The following is a 17,595-nucleotide window of genomic DNA, read 5'->3' on the forward strand; positions in this document are numbered from 1 at the left end:
GCTGAGGGCGCACAAGTGGAGCAGACAGCGCATGAAGCTGGAGGTAGACAATAATGCATGCATTCCTCCCCTCTCCAGGGAGGGGGAGAACAAAATAATAATGAGAAAAAAACATTTTGTGTGCCTCCATGTGTCATTTGTGCGCACAGGTCACGGGGATATCTTCAGCTGCTGTCAGAATGATAACCTGCGCGGCCTGCCACTATCCTTCTTCATGATTCACATCCTCGGTGGGATGGTGCTCTTCATGACTGATGGCATTGTGGTGAGTCAGTTTCACACACACACACACACACACACACACACACACACACACAGTGCTGCATAAAACGTCAGCCTCATTGGATGTCTGCAAACAGGTGGATTATTCTGATGAATTCTTATTCCAACAATCTAATATAATCTGAATAGCATGTGAGCACAATTTGACCACGTTATTGCACCGAATATTTGTGACTTGACTTCGACTTTAAGGGCCTGATATTTGAAGACAATCGGTGGAGCAACACATATAGACAGATAATCAAACAATACTTACTGGCATATACTCTTTACCCTTTGCAAAAATTGACTTACAGTAGTTGAGTGAAACCCCTTGTTTTGCATGACTGTATTATATTGCCGCCAAGTGGCCGCGTCTCTCACACACACACATGTGCACACATGTGCACACATGCGCACACACGCGCACACACACACACACACACACACACACACACACACACACACACACACACTAGAAGGAGACGGAACATTTGATGTCAAAATATTTACATTCTCTGTTCTTAACATATACTGTGCTTATTCAAAGACATATTTAAGCCTTTTTGGTTGTTTTTTTTTGGGGACTAGGCTGAAATTTAACCTTTCCTATCCATACGTCACCATGCTCCATAACCGACTGTCCCAATGTGACATAATGAAGGTCAACTTTGTTTTTCAGGGGGCGTATGCTGGTTTTGTGTACACATATGCTGTTGCACCACCTATGTCTCTTCCTCACAAGGCAGCAGGCTATTTAGCCAGCATTTTTTGGGCAGCTATCACCGCCGGTCGACTGCTGTCCATCCCTCTCTCGTACCGCTTCCAAGTCATGAGACTGCTCGTGTTCAACCTGGTAATGAAACATTGAAAAGTCGGAAGTGACGCACGCACACAGCTCAAGGTTCAATGCAATACGCGCTCCATTTTGCAGGCCGGCGCCATTGTCACCGTGTTGCTGCTGCTGATCTTCTACACCAGCAGCACATTTTTGTATGTTGGCACCTGTTTGTGTGGCCTTTTTCTCAGCAGCATCTTCCCATGCATGCTTGCCTACACCGAAGACATCCTTGATTACCAGGGTACGTGTGAGACGACACAAATACACGAAGGAAACCACACATGAAATACAAACAATGCCATGTTGCGTCTAGGTTGCGCTACGTCGGTGCTGGTGACGAGTGCAGGAATGGGAGAGATGGTAATGCAGGTTCTGGTCGGCTCAGTAAGTCGAAGGGCTGCGGCCACAAAAGTCATCATATTTGCCCCCGAAAAAAACTCTTGTAGGGATTTAGTGATACCATTATTTCCCCAGATTATCCAGACTGAAGGCAGCTACAGCTTCCTTCTGTGTGGAGTGATTATGGCCAGCATTGGTTTCATCCTCTTTATGGCTCTGCTGTTCTTCCATCGGATGCACAGAAACTACCTCACAGGTATGACGGCTTCTCCTCCCAGGACACTGTAGCGTATGTTGGCCTGCTGCTGAGTTCTCTGTGTGCATTTCACCCTGGTCTTCATTCACTCGCCCGCCACCCTCCCTTGGCGCCCCGCTAGGAACGACAAAAAAGTCCGCCATGGTGGAGGAAGAAACGCCAGGAGCGAATACATTGCCCACAGCTGAGCCGAAACAGGACGCACGGAAGAGCTGAGAGGGCCGCCCGCTTGGTTGTCTTCCTGTCACTCGGCGCAAAGACTGTTGTTACTTTTTGCGTGCTGCAGGGAGCAAGGTATTTGTTGTCATTTGCGACAAGGATGGGCATAATCATTGATTGTTTGATCGCTTCACTTGTATGGATTTGATTATTCATAAATCGCAGCATGACGCAATTAAGGCAGTAGAGGGCTGCTTAACTTCCACTGTCATTCAATCTCTACTCGTTGACTGTGTGGACGAAAGTGACAGCTGGGTCTTCTTTGGCACCATTGACATGCTCAGTACCACACTGGCATCGAATTGAAACCCAAGTTCAGAACATTCAGACAGAGACTCTCCCTTCACACATCAAAGAAAATTAAAATAAATAACAATCCAATCTAAGTTCAGTTCATCAATTGATGAATTGTCTGCCATCAAGGAAATGTCACCAAGTGACCATCCCTAAGTTGCAAATGAAAAAGTGTTTTATTTTGAGAAGCATATTGAAACTCCTTGAATAGTTTGATGTCGTTTTTATAACTAATAAATATTCTGAAACTGTTGCTGTATTTGTGAACATTATCGCAATTCAGATTTGTGTTGTTATTTTTAGCTTTCCAAATGACTTGCTCCGTTCTTGCTTATGCGGTGAGGACTTAGTACTTGGCAAGGTGACAACGACTAACACGGAAGCGGCTTCAGCGCAACCAATCTGTTGTTGCCAGCCGCTTCATCTACAAACATCCACAAGGGGGCAGGAGAGATTACATTGAACCCGAGGGCCAGAAAACCTCATGGATTTGCAACTCAGTTCTCAATTGCCGCACTTAATTATTACACTTTAAAAACAAACAAAAAAACGCTATTACATTTAAAGTGGCAGGAGCACAGGGACCTATTTAGCATTTGTGCCCTCTCCAGAGTGCTATTCCTTATTGTAAAATGAGCGGGGGAGTAGGTAGGGGGCGAGATGAGGAAGAATGAAATAAATGATTTGTTTCATGTGCTTGCGTCATAATGTGTACGGCATTTGATGCGCTAACAGTGTGTTGTTTGCTGGAAAGCCACCCCGTGGAGTCGAAACTTGGGCTGTGGGTAAAGCTAAACTGTGGTAGGTTTTTGCTTTGTGGACCTGGATTTCACACCTGTCCATTACACATTTGACTGGCCGGTCCTAACTTGCATTTTGCTTGTGAATTTGTGCAACAATACCTTTACAAGTCAAAACTTTAGGATCGGGCATTTAAGTCAGCCAGAGTATTTCTGTTTTCATCAAATACACTGTTCATTCATTTCCCAGCTAATATGTTTGCTGCCTCGATTAAGAGGTGACAGCCAAATCACATTAAATAAGATGAAAAGTTAATTGTAATACTGACATGCCACGAGAAATATGTTTGACAACATTAATCATGCAGAGAAGAGTAGAGCGATATATGACAAAGATTCCCTTGTATTTCCATGAAAGGCATTTTAAAAAGTGAATAGAGAGCTGCTTATCTAGTAGTCGCACAACTTCCACTATCATGCAGCACTGAGTTTATCTTGAAAGGGTTAAGGGGAGGGCAGCTAGCACGCCGGCCTTACGGTGCAGAGGTGCAAAGTTTGATTGCGGCTCCGGCCTTCCTCTGAAGAGTTTGCATGGTCTCCCCGTGTCTGCCTGAGTTTTCTCCGGGTACTCCAGTTTCCTCCCACATTCCAAAAACATGCATGGCAGGTTCGTGGAACACATTATATTTTCCCTAGGTGTGAGTGTGTGAGCATGGATGGTTGTTCGTCTATGTGTGCCCTGCGAGTGGCTGGCTACCAATTCAGGGTGTACCTGGCCTACTGCCTGAAGACAGCTGGGATAGGCTCCAGTATGCTCGCCACCCTCCTGAAGATAAATCAGACAATGGATGGATGGATGGATGGATGGATGGATGGATGGATGGATGGATGGAGGGTTTAGGTTATATTACAGCTGTCAGATGAAAATGCTTTGACCGAGTCCTAGAAGCAGAAGTAAAACTAATAACAAATCCTGTTGCCAAAACAGAATCGGCCAGCTGCGTGAAAGAAGATACTAAAAGAGAAGTCAAGCAAATGTCAGCCACTCTCATGACTGTTGCCTTGTTTTACACGACCCAAAGTCTTCTGTCACAGCACAACCAAGTCCAATGTCTCCAAAGTGAAACAATTTGGAGCTCAGCCAAAGCTGTTGAGAAAAATAAGCCTCAAAAGACAAAATGTCATGATTACTTCAGAAATCAAAGTTGCCTAACACCCCGGACTGGTCGCCTGTCGGTTGCAGGGCACAGTTTGACAAACAACCAGTCACACTCAAATATACACATCTGGACAATGTTAGACAATATCTTTGCACGAACAAGATGTATCATACGAAATTATCACCTCACAGAATTTTGGTGTGTGTGTGTGTGTGTGTGTGTGTGCGTGTATGTATATATATATATATATGTGTGTGTGTGTGTGTGTGTGTGTGTGTGTGTGTGTGTGTGTGTGTGTGTGTGTGTGTGTGTGTAGCATAAGAAAGCAGGCTGTGTTTCTCTGACTATGATATTGTATTATCGTTATGTTTGTTGTGAGACAAAACAAGATCTTGGATGTAAAGGTGGTGCCAGTCGTATGAGGCAGATGACAACTGTTGTCCACAAATGTCCGCACCCAACGGGAAAGATGCAGACAGCAGATTGTATTGGGAGTATCTTCATGGCAGCTGGACATTTGTTGCGTTGCTTAGATGCTTTGGAGGAAAAACGGCAATCCATCCATCCATCACCCGAACCATTTCTCCTCAGGAGGGTCGCGGGCGCGCTGGAGCCTCTCCTAGCCGTCTTCGGGCCATAGGCGGGGAACACCCTGAACTGGTCGCCAGCCAATCACAGGGCACACATAGACAAACAAACAACAATTTGTGCTCACAATCACAACTCGGGACAATTTAGAACGTTCCATGAACCTACCATGCATGTTTTTGGAATGTGGGAGGAAACCGGAGTACCCGGAGAAAAGCCACACAGTCACGGGGAGAACATGCAAACTCCACACTAGAAGGCCGAGGCCAGATTCGAACCCACGACCTCTGCTCTGTGAGGTTGAGGTGCTAACCGGTCGACCACTTTGCCACGTGAAGGGCAATCTGGCTTCTGCAAATTTTAGTCCTTAAGATATGAATGATACTTCACAATGTGCATCCTGTGAATTCAACAACAACAAAACAGGCTAATGTCAAAAAGGCGGATGAAGCATTACACAGTATTACTGGGTAAGTGGCTGAGATTGAAAAAAATGGGTTTGCTCACCACTGCAAATGTCAGCAGCTTAGTTCTGTTTTCCTTCTCTAAGCGATGTGCCAATTAAGTGATTCGGGTTGCCTGTAAGCACAAGGAATGGAATGTGGAAAAATTATGAATTTGAGGACATGAATGGCTTTGCGAGTTCACATAGTGGTGACTGTATCTTATACAGATCTTTCATCCATCCACTTTATATAATGTTTGCCCCTGCTAAAATGTCATCAATGATGTCACAACTCCCACTCAACAGTTGACGTTGGAAGGGGGAAGATGAGCCTGATTGCACAACTTGACCACGAACACGCCATAAGAGGAAGCCCTCAATATTGCCCCATTTGCTTGCATGCCACATTGTTATTCCCTCTGTAATCATGAGAACCTCTGGGCCAATATTTGTCCTTTTCAAAGGTAATTGTGTTCTCTTTTGGGGGTGCGGGATGGCTGCAGTTGGAACAAATGTGTGACCTATTTAATATGTTTGTGTTTTACAGCTCCGCTCCTCTTCATTCTCTGGCTTCCAAAGCAATCGGCGGTCCCAGATGAGCTGAAGGCACCCAAGGTAGTAAGAGGAGCCTTTGGAGAGTCTTTGACTGTGCCTTGCCGGTACCAGCCTCAGTTCAGAAACAACACAAAGTACTGGTGCAGGGGCCCAATTTATGAGCTGTGCAAGATTGTAGCCAAAACGCCAAAGCAGCGCAATCATGACAGATGGTCCATTGCTGATGACAAGGAGGCGGGAGTCTTCATTGTTACCATGAGGGCTCTCAGACCAAGTGACAAGGACATGTATTGGTGTGTTGTTGCCAGGCCTGGAAGGAATATTTTCACTGGCGTCAAGATCAGCCTATCCAACAAAGGTACACCTGCCTGTCAAGAGACATACATGCTAACTACTTACAGGGGTTTTATAAGGACTTGCCTTAGCTCGATTGTTGTAGCTACTGTATATTCATGGTACAAATGTTACTTTGACTCGTTTGTTGTCTGCTTAATTCTGTCCCCACTATGACAAAATACCCTCAGTAAACATTTAAATGACATCAGATTAATTCCAAGTATGCCCGTGAATATAACAAACAATTGTTTCCCCTTCTGCACAGTCATAACACCAACCAGCACAGTGCCAGAAAATTCATCTGAGACAAATGAAGCCAAAACGTGGTGAGGAAAAAACAAAACAAACAAAAACGTATTTGTTGAAATGCCAGTCAAAAATGAAATATGACCTTCCACTGCATTAGGCACACTAAAATAAGGGTTTCCAAATTTCTGTCAGCACAATATTGTAATAGGCGCTGTTGGACTTCCATTGTATTAAATCAATAGCAATCCAACAGTACGGTAGGTTTGTTTTTATGCGTGTGCTTTGTTCTAATAGTTTGCCTCTCTCATTTTGCTAAACAGAATTCAGCACACTATTGGAAAACTGCTGTACACAGCTGCAATAGTAAAGTGTCTGTTCATCAAAAATCTTTGGCCGTATCTCGTACTGGAACTTCTTATTTTGGTAACCTTGTGGTCAATGACTCTAAATGCTTCATGCAAGTTGTGCTGTTTGCTTTATTCTTCGTGTAGGTGGTGGGAGCCTCTTCGATGGATCCTATTTTTGACAATGCTGTTTAGTTTGGTCTCGACCCATTTAGCTGCATGGATGTTCATGACTGCACGCAAAAGATGTCACCCAAATGTCGTCCATCAACAAAACAGCAATATTTATGAGTGAAAAAAATTCAAGGAAAAGTGTGAAATATTATTACATGTACAGTATTGTTTTTCAGAAATGCTTCAGTATACGGTATATGTATTCTAAGGATGTGTGAATAAAAACCTTACTGTAGTCAAAATGTGTTGAAGTTAAATTAGTTTGGATATGTCAATACTACTTGTATGTACAGTATTTATGATTGTGTACATTAAACAGTTATTTTGGGTTCAAATTGTTTATTTTATGTCATTTATATGTAAGGGGAAAGTTTAACTCACGTACTGCTATCTCTCTGTCTATCTATCTATCTATCTACAGCAGGGGTGCCCAAACTTTTTGGACCGAAGATCTACTTTTCGATCAACTAACCTCCCGGGATCTACCCTTACCGGCACGCGCGCGCACGCACACACACGCGCACGCCATGAGAAACAGCCTGAAACTGAGGCATGCGATGCACTTTTGCAGCCTGTTAATTATCGTAGCTCACACGTACCGTTTTAAAGTGCTTCCCTGGGCCCTCCTAGATTTCTATTCTTTGCCCGTGCTCGCGGTGAATTGTACACGAAGCAAACTCTGAATGAGAATAATGACGATAAAAGATAGAGCGCAACAGATCTGATCACAAGCTGCAATTGCAGACTGCTGAGCGCTAACAACTTCCGGTGACGTAATCACGCACCATCGTAAATTCAAGATTTAACTGCTTTATTTTATTTTTTAAATACTTTTTTTGTGAAAATGACACTGATAGGATGATCAGGGTGCAGCGTAGATTAACACAAAAAAAAATTATTACTAACATGTACAAAGACACACAAATGGTTGTTTTGTTTTTTTCTCCTCGACACTCCTCGGATCTACTTGGGACCTGTCTTAGATATACCGGTAGATCAGGATCGACGTAATGGGCACCCCTGATCTACAGTATCTATCTATCAGCACCAGTGAAGAGTGGTGTGAAGACTTTTTTGAGACAAAGTATACTGATAGAACGTGATCACAATATAAATGTTGATGCACACTATAAATGTTGATGCACAATCCAGCCCTCCAAACAGTAAGAGTATTTGAAATAAAAATGAAGTAAAATGCATTTATATTTCCGTTTTGTTAAAAGATATGTTTTTTTCTCTTTTGTCTGAGGAATAGTATGGGTAGGAAGTACTCATATTCATCTAATATATATTATTGTTATTATTATTATTATTATTATTGTCCTGCAATTGGCTGGCAACCAATTCAGGGTGAACACCGCAGGCTCCAGCATGCTCCAGCATGCTCCGCGACCCTTGTGAGGATAAATGGATCAGAAAATGGATGGATGGATTAATATTATTTTTATTATTACTATTTATTTATTTACTTGGCATGTGAGTTTTGTGGGTGACGTCACCCGAAGTGTCCGCGTGGTCAAGGCGCAAGTGGAGCACATGAACATGAACGAGATGCCCTTTCAAAATAAAAGCTAACTAACGACGCCAACTCGTTCAACCACCACCTTAAAACATACGAAAAATGCCCAATATGTGCAAGGGACGTTAGAAAAATGCTAAAAGAACGCGCGAAGGTTGGTTTTGCACGGCCGTGGCTTGCATTTTACCAGCGCACTCTCGACATCCGCTCGTATTCTTTCCAGTGGAGCTGCTTAGCCAGGAAGCCCAAGTGAAGGAGTGCGACAAGTGCGCTCGCTGCCAACGCCCGCTCTCATCGAAGCAAAACTAAGCCAACGTTAGCGTCGGGCGTTTGGACCGCCACAGGTGAGTTCGGCGAGGCTAACATGGAGCGCTGCGTCGGTAGGGCTCAGCTTCCACAAAAGCTGCCTTGCCTCCACGTCTGCCGTTCGCCCAAACTCAGCCGAGGCTGCTCGGCCTTTTGCTAAGCTAGCAACCCAAACAGCTAACGCTTCGCAAGAAGACCTTTTGTTTTTCTTTTTTTTCTGTCATCTTTCTTTGCCATTGGATACATTTCGGAGTGGCTCCTTCAATTACTACTGGACGCTGCGATTATAGTTCATTCTGATAAGCAGACTTGAACGACAATTGTATTTTACATATTAAGCACCAAGGAAATGATCAAAAAACTGTGACTTGTTTTGTATGTGTTGAATCTAACAAGTGTTTTATTTGGTAGCCTTCTTTGAAAGTAAATTGAAATGTTTGCCGTTTGTTCGGATTGTAGGCAGCCCCAAGACAACGAAGTGCGATGCAGACCATTAAATGTGTGGTGGTGGGCGATGGAGCAGTGGGCAAAACCTGTCTACTCATTTCATACACCACTAACAAATTCCCTTCTGAATACGTACCAACAGTGAGTGAATTTTTGCTCTTTCTCGTCTTCTTGATGATGACACGCACCTAATGGCAGCCGCACACCGAGCCACGTGACCACCAGCTTCTGCAATCAGTTACCTTCTCATCAGTGCCGACTGGGGCAACACCAGGGATGCTTCAGGGTGGTCAGAATGCCAGATTACACAATAGGACACGATACAGTATACACACACATATACACACACACACACACACACATAATTACATAAATGTACGTGTATTTGGGCTGCCGTCAAACCATACCAACAGTCATCCACATTCAACCACCCTCTGAAAAGCTTTAACATGCTGCTGAGGCCCCGCTTTCTAAATGACAAAGTAGTCCAGTCATTGGTCCAAGGAAATATGTTGACATCATACATTTAACAGAGAGAACAACGTTGTATGGCGCAGAGGAACTCAGTTTAACCTGGGTTATTACGGGGTAAGTCTATGTAGCTTGTCTAGTTGAGTGGTGTTAGTTGGTGTGCGGCTGGTGTAAGATTAAACGGGAACTAAACCCAAATGTATTTTTCTGCAGGAATATGTTGGATGTGCTCCCATTAGTCCAGACATGATTGCGTTTGAGGACTTTTCATAAAAAATTCCCAGTTTTGATCCATCTCGGGGGGAATAACACGTTGTTGATGACATGATAACTAGGACAAAATTGGGGTTGACACTTAACCATCATGTCATCAAAGTGCACCTCTGCGCGTTATTGCAGCATGCGCGGCCAGTCTGCTAACCTGTGATCGGGGTTTGGTCACGTGACATGGGGAACACAAGCCTGAGAGTGTTCAGGCTTGTGTTCGTTTCAACCTTGTGACGTTTATTTCGGTAAACAGCAGAGAGTGATATCGCCCAGTCCCCTATCCCCCCCGCCCCCCACCGCCTGTTGTGGCAGAAACAACTTGTCCTTTGTTCTCACTAAATGACAAAAGGCTCGCATTCCACTTAAGACTGAAAAACCAAGATGTCTTTTTTCCACCCAGGTGTTTGACAACTATGCAGTAACAGTTATGATCGGTGGTGAACCGTACACCCTCGGTTTATTTGACACAGCCGGTAAGTGAGGTCAAAACTTGTATGCAGCTGTGTGCTTTCCGAGCGTCCGCTTGACTTTTTGCTGCATCGCCTCACAGGTCAGGAGGATTATGACAGGTTACGACCACTAAGCTACCCACAGACGGACGTCTTCCTCGTCTGCTTCTCTGTGGTTTCGCCGTCTTCCTTTGAAAATGTCAAAGAAAAGGTGAGTGGTTTTGTTCCACAGGCAATGGATAAATGCCGCCTATAAACTCACAATGTTGCGACTTTGGTTCTAATATTTTCAGAGTATGATTTGGCCACGTGCACATCGCTTTTAGTGACCATCAATCACATTTTTTTCACTTTTTTTTCCATTACTTTTAAATTACCAGTTTTAAAGAACTGGTACTCACAACAAAGATAATTTGAATACCGTAACTAAACATTTCATTAACATTGATATTTTTTTTCCCATTAACTTCAGTGTTATTCTACTGTACAACAAATGTAGACTAAAATAAGACAGTCGACTACTTAGAAATAGACCAATCAGGAATAATAAATATACCTTATAATGAAAACAATTTTTAAATTATGATCTTACATATGGCATCATTGTGACTCGCAAATGTGACACAAGTGATTGCTGCCTTCACCCGGTGGCTGCCGGAGTATGTGTGTGTCTCAGTAACTCACCTGCAAGGGTTCAAGTCGCAGCAATACGTGGGCGAGGTGGTGAGCGTGTATGCCTCCTGATTGGGGTTGTTGAACGTGTGGTCATACATGAAAGGCTGATCTGGTTTTTGATCTCCTCTAGTGGGTTCCAGAAATCACCCACCACTGTCCGAAGACGCCGTTCCTGTTGGTGGGCACTCAGATCGACCTGCGCGATGACCCCTCCACAGTGGAGAAGTTAGCCAAGAACAAACAGAAGCCCATCACGCCGGAGACAGCTGAGAAGCTGGCCCGTGACCTCAAGGCGGTCAAGTACGTGGAGTGCTCGGCCCTCACGCAGGTAAGCGCTGGCGTGTGACGTGCAGTGTGGCACAGCGCTTGGCTGACCGCAAAAATGCCCTTCCGACTCCGTCTAACTGGGTCCTTCTTGTACCTTTGTCTTTCCTCCTGGTTCTCCCTCTTCCCTTCCTTTAGCGGGGGCTGAAGAACGTATTTGATGAGGCTATCCTAGCTGCTTTAGAGCCCCCTGAAACTCAGAGAAAGCGAAAATGCTGCTTGTTCTGATGTCTGCCGACTCTCGCTTTGCCTCGCAATCTGCTGCTTAGTCTTTGTCAAGAAAGCAAACTAACATTGTCATCTTTGCACCGTCCAAGACGAAGAGTTGTCGGGGAATGTTTTGTCCTTCTGTTCAACTGGGTCTAATCACACTCACACAGGCTGCCTGATAGAAGACAAGAGTGCCAAATGAACATCACTTCGACTTGCCTGCATGCGTGAGCATGATTATTGTTGCCAGTGTCATTTGTCCCCTCAGAAGCATTTGCATCCACAACGTGCTCCTCTTCGACTGCGTTTTGGTTTTTCCTCGCCCTTCCTTTGCTTCTCTCTCAATTCTGTTTCATGCGCTTTGAATAAAGCAAAATCTGCATTTCCTCGCTGCATCTACGTTCCGCTTCCTTTTTGCCATTGGATGCTAGCACACGTCGCGTTGTCTTTCTTTGAACCTGAATGTTTTGTTTCCACAGAAAGGATTAAAGAATGTGTTTGATGAGGCAATACTGGCTGCCCTGGAGCCCCCTGAACCTAAGAAAAGGCGTAAATGTGTTCTGCTTTAAGTTTACCCTCAGCCGTCGTCGATGCGCCACTTCCTCGGTTAGCGGCACACGGACCAGCACAAGTTGAACGAATATGAAATATACATAGTGTGTTGCTTATGAGTAAGAATTGATTGCCGACTTCGTATTCCCGAAACGGCCTGACATGGTGAGGACTTTTCCCAAATATATCAACAAGGTAGGGGACATGTGTAGATAGCTGAGATCACCAAGTGGCTCCTTTGATCATACAGTATTCATGCACAAAGTAGTGGAATGCATTTAATAAAGAACCCACACAATTTGAATGCTCAAGTCAGTTTCGCACTGAACAGCAGTTGACATTTGCTTGCCGTGTGAACGCCTGTGATGCAGAACGTTGTTTGTCTGGAATTCCAAAGACAAATGCTGACATTTCACTTCATGGGTGTAGAGACCGAGGGCAGGGTACACTTTTTCAAGCGAGCCAACGCGTGGCTTCATTACATCAGATCACGGCGCGGTGTAACACTTGTTGCAAAACATGGTCACTCTCTTCATTCCAGATCCTGTGAAGGTTTTTAAATGCTACCAATAGCAGTGTTTGCATTTTTCGTTCAACATATCCATTGATTGATTTTGTACATAGAGTAAAAATAATTCATAACTTATTGTCTGTTAAGTGTGCATTACTGACACCACAAGTTAAGAGAGAAGTTCCGGTGATGCTGAAAGTGTTGATGGGTTTCTTTTGATTTCCCCTTTTCAATTTCACATCAAGCTGTACTGTATTTTCCTTGTGACCACATCACAATAAAACCAGTATTTGAAGAGACTTTGATAATGCAATTGTGTCTTTCTGGTTGAAAAGGTTAGAAGCAGGATTTATTGCACAAACATGTCACATGGACAAGTTGGAGCAGTCTGAAAAGTAAGCACACAGATTAGTGTCAACAGAAAATTTATTATCGCACACCTATTTTCATCACGAGTAGATACACAGTAGCTGATGGCAAAACAAGTATTGCACATTCTATAGGTTTGCCTTTAGTGGGTAAACAGACAAATATAATCAATTCAACAGTGTCTCTTAAAAAAAAATACATAAATAAAAAAGCCATACCGGTTCATGACTGATGGTCTCAAAAGTCAAAGTATTTGCATAATTCTACAAAGTTCTTGTTTTTTTAATCACTTTCAACAAGTGTCATTTCCATCTGCTAGCTTTCTCCATGTCTTCTCAGTCAACAGTATTTATTGATGAGGCTTCCAAACTGCCTACCTGGCAAATTGGCGCCTTGGTCTTGCTAACACGGCTTATTGCTGTGGCAGGCATTCACAGAGCAGCTCTGGCTTTGTGCAGTCAGGTCATTAGATGTTGGGTGACAATTGCTTTCATCACAACGGGATGTGGCCAGTGAGTCTTGGGTCTTACATTTTGATCACTGCCTGTGGCGTTCTGCTCTGTGCCTTGGATTTGTCCAAAGCTGCGAAAAGAATGGGTCGACTTGACAAATAGCTGGGAGAACCACCGGCTAAAACCCAAGATCATTTTCTGTTAGTTCCAATCATGGCCTGAATGGCTAATGTAATATTGGCCTCACAACTAATTGCATGTAATACAGCCGTGCCTCGATATGCAAGTTCCGTGACCGCGCTCGTAACTCAAAACACTGAATCTCTAATTATCTTTCCAATCTCAAAAGAATGAAAATGCCATTAACCTGTTCCAACAGGTGTACAGGTAACTGGGGAGTTGAACGTGGGGCTGCAGCTTTCAGTGTATTAACTCGGGCCCCAAATGATGGCCCTGCACTGGGCCAGCGATGTCACAAGCCAAGCACAACCAAAATGTGATTAGTGGGTCATGCATGAATTTATAAGGCAGCCCATCGCCACGGCAACTAATGTGAATTGCAAGCACACAAGCGGTGCTTCTCTTCGCCTATCAGTCATGAAGGAGTCACTAAGGGAACCACAGGGGCTGCCACACTCGCCACTTGCTGAGTCCCGGAAGGAGGAAGACGAGGGGAGGGGGGGGGACCCCCCCCCAAAAAAAAAAAAAACTCAGTTCACATGCAAAAGTTCTCTGATGACACTGCAGTTGTGGCATATATCAGGGAGAAAGATGAAGGGAAGTAACGTGGCCTGGTTGCTGACTTTGTGGAGTGGTGCCAGCAGAACAACCTCCCACCACAAAAACAAAGGAGGTTGTGCTTAATTTCCGCATTACCACCGATGGGTTTAGATGGGGAGGTGGTCTCCATTTCAAAGTACCTGGGGCAGAAGATGGACAACAAGCTCTGGATGTCATCTGTGCTGTATGTTAAACATACAGCACCATATATATGTTACACATACATTCAATTCAATTAAATAGACTTAGGGACTCATTTGTGCCTCAAGCCATCAGGCTTGTATACTGCAGCAACTTGCGGAAGGAGCAGGAGAGCATTTTGTCCAAACTTTGTTTCATAGTGATCTGATTTGATTTGTCTTTTGCATTTTATTTTATTTATAATGTGACTGTTTTTCTGCAAATGTAAGCAACAGCCCAATGTATATCTCAAGACACCACTGTAGAGTCATTACATGTAATTTAATTAATATAATTCTTGACTACAACCAAAATAAGCTGAAGTTTGCGTGGTAGCAAATGCTCCTAATGTGACATTTGCAAAAATAGTGCAATACAGTGCAAAATGCAGGAGGGAAGCACATAGCAGGCGTGTCAGAAAGGCTCCAGGACTTGTGTCACAAGTAGGAGATTTCAAAGCCAACTAACAAGGTCTCCGTTTTCAGGAAGGCCAAAAGCTCAAACAGCACGTCAACAAAGACACCCTGCGAGAGTTGTGGCAGGGCAACTAACTCACGGCTGCTCACAGTTGCAGGCCAATAAGAAGCTCTTACAAAACAAAACGGTTGGATTTGAAATGTATCTGTTGTGATACCAGTCCTGGAACTGTGCTGACACATCACATTTGGTGAAGACCATGGAACTATGTTTCCATTGCGGGACAGATCTCGACACAACTGTCCGTCAGTCGAATTCCATACCATCCGGCCCAGAACTGTGTGTCCTTGCCACCATGGACAAAGCGGATATATCTGACTCCTGGCCCATAGTTGTGGAAAACGTGTGTTATCTGGAAAAAGAAAAGAACGTTTGTTTTTCTTTGTGGCTTCCACTGTATTTTTTTTCCCTGACTCATCAAGAAGTCATACCTGTTTCCATTTGCCATCGTTCCACTGCTCAAAATAAATCTCCTCAGGGGAAAAGATCTGAATTGGCTTCTTCTTTTGATTCAGCAGCTCCACGTGGATCTTGTATTGACAGCCACAGTCCCATCGAGGGGCATACCTACAAGAAAACTTGTCAAGTTTTGTAGTCATTCACTCACACTTGGTAGGCTTGTTGTTAAAAACACTTCCCTGTGGGGTAAGCAAATTGAAATCATTGTGTTCTATTCACTAAACCAAGAGCACCTTTGTGCATTTCCCCTCACCAGTCGGATATTTTGATGTCTGGCTGTATGTGATCCATAAATGATGCGTTGTAACCTTCGGACTCCAATTCAATCAGCTGGGATTTGCTGCACATGCTGGAGAAAATCACATGAAATGGTGACGTGAAGGCGCAAGAATGACATTGCCCTCTGTTTCCACTTACCCATATGAAGTGACGAAGTTGCTCTTAATGCCTTCCCTGGGATGCGCCACGAAGACATTCTCTACTTTCCAGCGGTCACCATTGTTCTCCAGTATCTGCCAACCTCTCATTTCATCTGGAAAGAGAAAAGGCCAACCCTGTGATGAAAACGTGTGGTCGGCCGAGCAACACTGGCCTCTCTTCTTTCCCAACCTTCTCCCCATGGGTTCTTGAGAAGATTCCGTTTCTTCTTGCACAAGAAGTAAAATGAGCGCCAGTCTTGGGGAACTCTGGAAGCATTGAGCAGGTGATGGCCTTCTCTCCTGCATCTGTCTCTCCACAAAAACTGGCTGTCAGCAATGGCTTTCCATTGACGGCACACTAACCGACAAATCAAGACCACCTGCTGAGGGGGAAGATTCAAGAAGATCTCTTCCAGGACCTCCAGAGGAACGGAGACCTGAGGAAAAAAGAACAGAGAGTGAGAACCAAAGAACCAACATTAACCTCACGGCCAGCTACTGTCGATGAGCATTCAGGTCAAGTCAACTTTATTGCCATGTGTGCATACACAATACCAGTCAAAGTTTGGAAACTCCGATTGAAATGGTCTCAAATTCAAACACATGAAGAGGGCAAGAAATGCAAGCAATAATGATGCACCGCTGTGAACTGAAAGTCATTGCAGGTCAAAAAGCTTCGTCCACATCAAAAAGTTGACTACCAAGGTGTGCAACACTGATCTGTGCAAACGGTGCCCATTTTGAAGAATGTAAATTACATAACATATCCTGTTTTGATGAACATTTACCAGTATTTCTTCATAATCTGGATGATGAAAGTATTTAACTACAATTCGGGAGAATTTCCTCATCTCGCGTCAACATTTCTTGAAGGAATAACTGCCACATTTTTCAGTATGTATTGCACATTTTCCTTTTCTCCTCTTGAAATGCATTCCATTTCCTATCATTTAAATTCTACCCAGCCTCCAACTCGCATCAACATTTCTTGTATTTGAATGAATTCTCCACAAATTCAGTCCGGCGTCAAATCTGAAACCGTGCCACACTTTCTACCCTCAGTTGAAATTTCTCTGAGAATCATTCTGAAACGCGTCTGCAGCTACACGATGAATCAACCAGATTTTGCATTGATCAACACATGTTCCGTAAAAGTCAGTGTGACAAATCTGGACGAGAAGAGTACAATGCACATTACTTCCCTATTCCCAATTAATATAGCAACACAAGAGGCGTAAATACAACAGTTCGGTCAATGTACACTGTGTACGCAGCTCAAAATCTACCTTTGACATGGTAGGAAGGGATGACGGAGTCTGAATCGAAGTGAATGAATCACAGCTCTGTGTTGCAGCCATTTAAAGTCCACTTCAGGCCCCACTGGCGAGGTCTTTGAGATCGGAAAGACGTCCAAACAAAGATGTCTGCGGAATGATCTGTTAAAATGACTTGACTGTATTGCTACAACAAATTCGACGCGGACGTTCAGCTCCAAGTTAAGTCCCCAAATAAATGTGGCTGGAGTATAATATTCCGTGTCGCTCTACCCGCAGAAAATGCATCGAAATGTAGTTTCAAAGGACAGCGGTCACTTTGGGTGACGAGCTTGGAGCATCGAAACGAAGCCAAGTTTCAGTTTACTGGAAGTTAGCAGCGCCGACGTATAAATGAAGTGATTTCCTATTGGCCGGTGGCGACCGAAGCCAACCAGCTGCCATCTTATGTTGCCACCAGTACTTTTCACACAAAATAAACACTGTTATCAGCGCGTGTTTCGTGCCATGAGAGGCTCACAACTTCACTGTCTGCGTCGATCATTAAGAATATTTACTATCATCTCGGTATCACGTGACTTATATTTTGCAGCCGATTTTGTCCCGATGAGTTTTGCTTTCATTTAACTTGATTGCTCTGACAGGATGCAGAG

General features: G+C 43.9%; 4 protein-coding genes across 7 annotated transcripts in view; 3 read left to right on the plus strand and 1 right to left on the minus strand.

The window, feature by feature from the left end:
• The window catches only part of mfsd4ab (major facilitator superfamily domain containing 4Ab), a 5,319-nt gene extending 2,839 nt beyond the window's left edge, over positions 1-2,480 (plus strand). Inside the window, exons 6-10 of the mRNA XM_019865249.1 lie at positions 944-1,117; positions 1,196-1,343; positions 1,416-1,486; positions 1,577-1,697; positions 1,819-2,480. Of these exons, the coding sequence (XP_019720808.1) occupies positions 944-1,117; positions 1,196-1,343; positions 1,416-1,486; positions 1,577-1,697; positions 1,819-1,913 (609 nt within the window). The 3' untranslated portion in view covers positions 1,914-2,480. The remainder of the gene's footprint in view (positions 1-943; positions 1,118-1,195; positions 1,344-1,415; positions 1,487-1,576; positions 1,698-1,818) is intronic.
• Positions 2,481-5,078: 2,598 nt separating this feature from the next.
• Positions 5,079-7,037, plus strand: LOC109512958 (CMRF35-like molecule 3). Of its 3 annotated transcripts, none has more exons than XM_019865084.1 (4): positions 5,079-5,168; positions 5,691-6,056; positions 6,300-6,360; positions 6,775-7,037. In XM_019865084.1, exons 1-4 carry the CDS (start codon positions 5,129-5,131, stop codon positions 6,920-6,922), a joined length of 615 nt encoding a protein of 204 aa, XP_019720643.1. In that variant the 5' UTR covers positions 5,079-5,128; the 3' UTR covers positions 6,923-7,037. The 3 variants fall into 3 exon arrangements, with proteins under 3 accessions (XP_019720643.1, XP_019720645.1, XP_019720644.1); XM_019865086.1 differs by lacking the exon at positions 6,775-7,037 and adding an exon at positions 6,604-6,768; XM_019865085.1 differs by lacking the exon at positions 5,079-5,168 and adding an exon at positions 5,457-5,607.
• Positions 7,038-8,416: 1,379 nt separating this feature from the next.
• Positions 8,417-12,833, plus strand: LOC109512959 (cell division control protein 42 homolog). 2 transcript variants are annotated; one of them, XM_019865088.1, is made up of 6 exons: positions 8,417-8,664; positions 9,086-9,214; positions 10,212-10,284; positions 10,362-10,471; positions 11,066-11,263; positions 11,398-12,833. In XM_019865088.1, exons 2-6 carry the CDS (start codon positions 9,110-9,112, stop codon positions 11,485-11,487), a joined length of 576 nt encoding a protein of 191 aa, XP_019720647.1. In that variant the 5' UTR covers positions 8,417-8,664; positions 9,086-9,109; the 3' UTR covers positions 11,488-12,833. The 2 variants fall into 2 exon arrangements, with proteins under 2 accessions (XP_019720647.1, XP_019720646.1); XM_019865087.1 differs by having other exon boundaries at positions 8,434-8,664; positions 11,949-12,833.
• A 1,672-nt stretch (positions 12,834-14,505) lies between these two features.
• LOC109512957 (F-box only protein 6-like) lies at positions 14,506-17,317 on the minus strand. The gene is made up of 6 exons (XM_019865083.1): positions 16,955-17,317; positions 15,859-16,105; positions 15,667-15,781; positions 15,503-15,598; positions 15,222-15,357; positions 14,506-15,142 (listed from the first exon to the last, which is right to left on the minus strand). Exons 1-6 carry the CDS (start codon positions 17,024-17,026, stop codon positions 14,996-14,998), a joined length of 813 nt encoding a protein of 270 aa, XP_019720642.1. The 5' UTR covers positions 17,027-17,317; the 3' UTR covers positions 14,506-14,995.
• Positions 17,318-17,595: the final 278 nt, after the last annotated feature.

Source organism: Hippocampus comes, unplaced genomic scaffold, assembly GCF_001891065.2.
Source record: "Hippocampus comes isolate QL1 unplaced genomic scaffold, H_comes_QL1_v1.1 scaffold124, whole genome shotgun sequence".
In the NCBI taxonomy this organism is placed as follows: domain Eukaryota; kingdom Metazoa; phylum Chordata; class Actinopteri; order Syngnathiformes; family Syngnathidae; genus Hippocampus; species Hippocampus comes.